Genomic DNA, 7,109 nt, shown 5'->3' on the forward strand with positions numbered 1-7,109 from the left:
ATAAGCTGTTTTGAATAAGTTGTTTTTTAAAAAAAGATCGTAATAATTTGTTTTTCATAAGATAAGCTGTTTTTTAAAAAGAGGCCGTAATAAGTTGTTTTGTATAAATAAGTTTTTTTTTAAAAAGTGATTGTAATAAGTTTTTTTTTATATAAATAAGTTGTTTTGAATAAGTTGTTATTTAAAAATAAACTTTGACAATAGATCGTAATAATTTGTTTTTCATGAGATAAGTTGTTTTGAATAAATTAGAAGTTAAATTACGAAGTATAACAACAATGTATTGATTTTAAGAGGAAAAGGGTAAAATAGTAAAATTATAACATAAGCCCTCCATCTCCTTACCTTATTGGCTTTTTAACTCTCAAACAAGGGGAAGGTTTTCCCTCCTTTCTCCCTTCCCTCCCTTTCCTTCCCTTCCCCTCCTTAGCCTTTCCTTTCCTTCCCCTCAAAATTCGCAAACAAAGCCTAAAGTTAACTTTGATGGCTCATCATTTGGCAATCCTCTTTGTGGTTCCAATGGTGTTGTCTTTAGAGCTTCTCAATCTTTCTTTATAAGAGCTTTGGCTAAGAATATTGGCATTGAATCTTCTTTAGAAGCTGAATTTGGTGCGCGTATGATTGCCATGGAAAAAGCTGATGATATGGACCTTAGAGATATTCGGATTGAAACTGATTCACTTAGTGTTGTGAAAGCTTTCAGCAAGCAAGATGGTGTTCCTTGGAGGATGAATACAAGATGCACAATTGTATGTACTTTTGTAGGCAAATTATTAGTATTTTCCCTCTGGTATGAACATGGTGGTTGATACTTTGGCCAGGAATGGTCAAGATCTTACCCCTTGCTCCTCTCAATGGTGGGAGTACCCTCCATCTTTTATTTCAACCTTTCTTGTTAGGGATTTTTTGGGGTTACCTTTTACTAGGGTTTATATGGACTAATTGTTGTAAGAGGTTGAGTTAGCTTCTGGTTTCCTTTAATCCATTTTTAGCTTTATCAACAAAAAAAAGTATAGTAGTTAGTTTGCAATTTCATAATCTCTGTGGAGATCAACTTATAAATTTTATTTCTTGACGAAGATCTAATACAGTTTCAAAATTTAACAATCAATAATCAATTACAAAACTAATTTAAATCAATTAGTTTTCAAGAAAAGAAAATTTGTCAAATTTTATGAGTTAGTATACCTTTGTGAAATGTGGTTTTGTTAATTATAAGCATTAAGTTTTACTTTTCCACAAATTTAATGTTAATTATGCTGTTTTGGGCCAAGGGTATAACAATATAAAATAAGGACGAATCATAGTTTTATTAAATATAGTTGTAAATACAATCATATACCACAATTTCGTCCACCTGGCCCACCATAAAGAAAAGCTTGCCTATAAAGACGTCCTTCAAAACCGTTGTATATCAAGTCATAACAATCTGAATTAGTATCTCTATATGTCTTCATGTTTTCAGGTTTTACTTCAACTTCATTATATTGTGAATCAATAATAAGTTGTTTTGTATAAATAAGTTGTTTTTAAAAAGTGATTGTAATAAGTTTTTTTTTTTTTTTTTTTTTATTTATAAATAAGTTGTTTTGAATAAGTTGTTTTTTAAAAATAAACTTTGACAATAGATCGTAATAATTTGTTTTTCATGAGATAAGTTGTTTTGAATAAATTAGAAGTTAAATTACGAAGTATAACAACAATGTATTGATTTTAAGAGGAAAAGGGTAAAATAGTAAAATTATAACATAAGCCCTCCATCTCCTTACCTTATTGGCTTCTCTCAAACAAGGGGAAGGTTTTCCCTCCTTTCTCCCTTCCCTTCCCTTCCCCTCCTTAGCCTTTCCTTTCCTTCCCCTCAAAACTCGCAAACAAAGCCTAAAGTTAACTTTGATGGCTCATCATTTGGCAATCCTCTTTGTGGTTCCAATGGTGTTGTCTTTAGAGCTTCTCAATCTTTCTTTATAGGAGCTTTGGCTAAGAATATTCATTGAATCTTCTTTAGAAGCTGAATTTGGTGCGCGTATGATTGCCATGGAAAAAGCTGATGATATGGACCTTAAAGATATTTGGATTGAAACTGATTCACTTAGTGTTGTGAAAGCTTTCAGCAAGCAAGACGGTGTTCCTTGGAGGATGAATACAAGATGCACAATTTTATGTACTTTTGTAGGCAAATTATTAGTATTTTCCCTCTGGTATGAACATGGTGGTTGATACTTTGGCCAGGAATGGTCAAGATCTTACCCCTTGCTCCTCTCAATGGTGGGAGTACCCTCCATCTTTTATTTCAACCTTTCTTGTTAGGGATTTTTTGGGGTTACCTTTTACTAGGGTTTATATGGACTAATTGTTGTAAGAGGTTGAGTTAGCTTCTGGTTTCCTTTAATCCATTTTTAGCTTTATCAACAAAAAAAAGTATAGTAGTTAGTTTGCAATTTCATAATCTCTGTGGAGATCAACTTATAAATTTTATTTCTTGACGAAGATCTAATACAGTTTCAAAATTTAACAATCAATAATCAATTACAAAACTAATTTAAATCAATTAGTTTTCAAGAAAAGAAAATTTGTCAAATTTTATGAGTTAGTATACCTTTGTGAAATGTGGTTTTGTTAATTATAAGCATTAAGTTTTACTTTTCCACAAATTTAATGTTAATTATGCTGTTTTGGGCCAAGGGTATAACAATATAAATTAAGGACGAATCATAGTTTTATTAAATATAGTTGTAAATACAATCATATACCACAATTTCGTCCACCTGGCCCACCATAAAGAAAAGCTTGCCTATAAAGACGTCCTTCAAAACCATTGTATATCACGTCATAACAATTTGAATTAGTATCTCTATATGGCTTCATGTTTTCAGGTTTTACGTCAGCTTCATTATATTGTGAATCAATAATCCTAAGTTGTCCCATAAAACCCGAGTTTTCAAATTTTTCTTTAGGCAATCTTCCACTACCCATTGGGGGACTATCCGTATTAGGTGGAGCATAAGTTTGACCTCCAAATCGAATCTTTGATGCTCCCATACCTAAGTGATTGAATAACTCTCTTGGCCAATATCCAACTTGTATTGATTCATGTCGCATAAGTAACCACCAATGACCTGTAGATCGATCCTACATATATTTAAAAAGGTAAGAGAAATATTAGGAGAAGATATTAACCAATCATATTAAGACTAATTAAAAAAACAAAAACATTCACTCATAATGAGTACTTCATAAAGAGTTATAAATGATTAAGATCCTATATTTAATTATCATTCTTTTCAATTATTTAAATTATCCTTTTTTTTTTTAAAAAAAAAAACTTGAAGTAATTACTTAATACAAGTTTTAAATATAATATTGTCAAACAAAAATAATTTAATAAACACTTTAAATTTGATGTAATAGTTTTCAAAAATATATATAATAATGTATAATATATTTGTATGTATTTACAATAATTACAAATTTACCTGTTTGATTTTCAAAAAAATAGCAAACTTTTCAGTTGCTCCAATTGAATTAGTGGGCGACATGACAGTACCAAGAGTAAAATCTTTGTTACTATTGACTTGCACAAAACCCGGACAATTATCATTGTAACATCCAGTTTGTCTAAAACCATCTGCCTGTATGTTTATATCAAATTGAGCTTGAGCACAATAACAATATGTATTTATTTTTTGTTTCCATCACATTTGACCATCCACAGTGATGTTTAAGTTGGTCCTATATATACACATCATCAATTTTAGCATTTACTAATATTAATACTGAACGAGTGTCCAATCTCTCCAATCTAACACCTTAGAAAAAATGAGAAAACTAGTCCCACCAATAACATTAAATCATGATATTTCAACAAAAATTATTTATTTTAATACAATTTATCTAGGGGGCTAAAAGAAAGGAAGATAGAGGGGGTGCTCCCATAACCACTCTTATGTACAAGCACCATATTTATTTGTTCTATAATAGTGGTTCCTATTTAATATGGTTCTAAATAGGTGAAGCACTCACCACTGTAGATGGTCGTATATATTATTGAATGCGTTAAATTTATATTCTTACCGTCCATCGACTAGTTAATCGTAGTTGGTTGTCTTTATATAAAGTTGGAAAAACCTTTTACACAAAAAAGAGAGGATGTGAGTAGTATATTATAAAAGAATGACTATGTTTTTTCTATCATTATATCTCTAAATGAATGCAATGTCATGAGAGGAAAATATCGATAAAACGCAATAAAAATTAACTAACCCCAACTCCAACTTTTATGCTATTTAGTTGTGTTCCTGATCCACTTTCAATCCAAATGTAAGACATGCTGTATTGCTTTGCTTGAACTGATAGATTATACAAAGCTATGCCCGCGTATGCTCCATGAAATATCGTATTTTGGGTTGTATCAAGGGTAACAGTCTAGAGAAGACAAAAACATACAATATTTCATATTTTATACAGTTTTAAAATGTTAAAGTGATTTGTCACACACACTATGTCTTAAATCTAAAATTTCATATTTTTCTACCTATCTTGCACATACACCTAGCCACCTTTCTCTCTTGTAACCCTATTTATTTCTTCCTCGTCCATAAAAAAGTAGGGATGGGAAAACGGGTTAGGCCCTATAAGTTGACCCGTTTGACCTAACGTTTAGGCGTTATAATTTTGCACCTCACCTACCAGTTAACTTTCCTTACTAAACCCACACTAAAATAATATGGTGGTGATAGGGCGGTTTGGCTCGTCCGGTTTAAATAATAGTAAAAATATCCTCTTTTCACTCATTTTTCTTATAAGTTACAATCTCATTTTCTAATTTTCTCATATGTTTGAAATACAAAGTGGAGAGAGAAAATTCATTTAATTTAATCACTTTAGTGAACCCATTACATTTTTATTTCAACTGTTTTTTTAGAGCTATTTTAGATGTCTTGTAGACTTGTTCTAGATTTTTTATGATAAACTATGGATGTTTGAATGATATTTTTTTTGTTGGTCTCAAGAGTTATATATTTTAGCTTCATTAACTTATATTTATTTTATTGTTATTTTTACACTTGTCACATAGTTTTTTGTGAATTTTTTAATTAATATTTTTTAACAAAGATATTACGGAAAAACACACTAACTTTCTGACTCACCATAAAAAGGGGCAGGGATGAGGTTTTAAACCATATACCACTAGTTGGTTTGCCCCATTTTAGACGGTTTTGTAGCAAGGTGGATTGTCTTGATTTGTTATTCCTACTGATATGTGTTGGTTTTAAGCCATTTTTGGATCCATAATCACGCATTTTGCGTCTTTTTCTCTTCTTTTATTTCAATAAGTGGTTTTTAAATATATCCTCTTTTTTTTTTTTTTGTAACTCCGTCGTCAGAATGCGACCTTTTTTTGTGCTCTTTCTTGGTGTGGCATTATTTTAGTTGGTCATTTTTCCTAATATTGATAAATACATAATGTTATAATATTCCATGTAAAATGTATTGATTAAAAATATCCACTTACATGATAGCCAGGGTTACTTTTAGAATGCCGTTGAAAATCATCAATTTCTAATTTTGAAGATGAATTAGCAATAATCTGATGTCTTCCTCTCCTGTTGTAGATAGGCACTTTTCCCAATGGACAATCAACCGCTGTTTTACCATAAGATGGTCTACTTCGCACAATGTTCTTTGCAAAAGTTGGTAGAAGCTACATATGTTGCAATGAAGAGGGAATAAACTAAAAATTAATTAAAATGAATTATAGTTGAAGTTGAAATTCGTTACAAACAAATAAGGTAATTTTGAATGAAAATTTAAGGTTACAAATCTTGAATTATATCTGTTAGTTACCATTATATATCATTCTCTTCATTTTCATCAAATAACAACTAGTTTTTATACCGCAATAAAGTAAGATAATTAATATTATAAATTGTTCAACTATTATACCTGAATTTTGTGCTCTTTTAGTAAAGGGTGTTGTAGAGTAGGTTGCTTGTATATACCAACACAATCAAATTTATCGGCCACAAAATCCTGAATTCATTAACCAAAATTACAATCAACTACATCATGTATTAATCAAACTAATAACGGACAATGAATAATAAAAAATACCTCGATGCTATATGATAGATTAAAATTATTTGTTTCATCTAGTAAAATTTTGCTTCTTGCCTCAACTTTGCAACATGTTATGCACAAACTGAGAACGAGAAAGAGAATTAAATCCATGAAATTTTAAATGTTACTCTCAAGGACATGTAATACTTTTTTCAAGAAAATTCAATACTTGAACATGTATATATACTACAAAGTGAAAGATGTTACTTTCAAGGATATGACCCACTTCTTAACTTTTGTTATACACGTGGTTATTGCATTTACGACAATTAATACATTGACAGAGGTTGAGCGTTATATAATTCATAAAATTTAAAGGAGACAAAAGTCAACGTTCAGTTTTGTAAAAGAACTCGGGAAGGAAAAAAATATTACTCCCTCCGTTTCTAAATGAATGCTCCTTTTATAAAAAAATATCGTTTCGAAATGACTGTCACTTAGTTTTCAATGTACGACTAATTATTTCTTCCTAATTGTACTCTCCAATTAATATTATGGGCACTATTTCCAAAAAATTGTTTTAACTTAATTTAGTAAAATAGTTATTTCATTTCTTTTAATGATGCATTGACATTCATTTTGAAATAGATGGAGTATTATAAACAAGGATAATTAAATTCATTTTTGAATGATAAATGAAACATACAAAAAAATAAATTAATCCATTTAAGACAATTAAATTCATTGATAGATGTTGACTGTTGTTTCAGAGTCATGATAATTAATAAGAGAGAAAAAGTATAGGTTTTGAATGACAAATAAAAAGACAAAAAATATTTTAATACATTTAAAACAATTAAATCCATTGATAAAGGTTGACTGTTATAGAATCATTAGTATTGACTTCGAGTTCAAGTATGCTCCATTTTGGCTAAGATCCATTTACTTCATTTAGGGTTTGGATGAAAGACATATGGCAAAAAAGTATCCAACGGTTAAGATTTTAAATTAAAAACCGAATATTTGTTTAATAAAAATACATAATAATAACA

The 7,109-nt window shown here is 29.9% G+C and overlaps 1 protein-coding gene across 3 annotated transcripts; it reads right to left on the minus strand.

The window, feature by feature from the left end:
• Positions 1–2,686: 2,686 nt before the first annotated feature.
• LOC25486621 (uncharacterized) lies at positions 2,687–6,275 on the minus strand. Of its 3 annotated transcripts, XM_039830525.1 has the most exons (7): positions 6,112–6,275; positions 5,944–6,030; positions 5,513–5,701; positions 4,261–4,422; positions 4,072–4,125; positions 3,474–3,629; positions 2,687–3,129 (listed from the first exon to the last, which is right to left on the minus strand). In XM_039830525.1, exons 1-7 carry the CDS (start codon positions 6,226–6,228, stop codon positions 2,743–2,745), a joined length of 1,152 nt encoding a protein of 383 aa, XP_039686459.1. In that variant the 5' UTR covers positions 6,229–6,275; the 3' UTR covers positions 2,687–2,742. The 3 variants fall into 3 exon arrangements, with proteins under 3 accessions (XP_039686459.1, XP_039686460.1, XP_039686461.1); XM_039830526.1 differs by lacking the exon at positions 3,474–3,629; XM_039830527.1 differs by lacking the exons at positions 3,474–3,629; positions 4,072–4,125.
• Between the last annotated feature and the right edge of the window lie 834 nt (positions 6,276–7,109).

The sequence above is a fragment of the Medicago truncatula genome, chromosome 2 (genome assembly GCF_003473485.1).
Source record: "Medicago truncatula cultivar Jemalong A17 chromosome 2, MtrunA17r5.0-ANR, whole genome shotgun sequence".
In the NCBI taxonomy this organism is placed as follows: Eukaryota; Viridiplantae; Streptophyta; class Magnoliopsida; order Fabales; family Fabaceae; genus Medicago; species Medicago truncatula.

What these genes read in the sequence shown, in the direction of transcription:
- LOC25486621 (XM_039830525.1), bottom strand. Translation starts at nt 6,228, where the DNA reads ATGGATTTAATTCTCTTTCTCGTTCTCAGTTTGTGCATAACATGTTGC. An exon ending in GCATAAAAGTTGGAGTTGGG is followed by an intron (nt 4,126 to 4,260) that starts GTTAGTTAATTT and finishes TTTGTGTAAAAG; the next exon opens with GTTTTTCCAACTTTATATAA. An exon ending in GATTAACTAGTCGATGGACG is followed by an intron (nt 3,630 to 4,071) that starts GTAAGAATATAA and finishes ATAAACATACAG; the next exon opens with GCAGATGGTTTTAGACAAAC.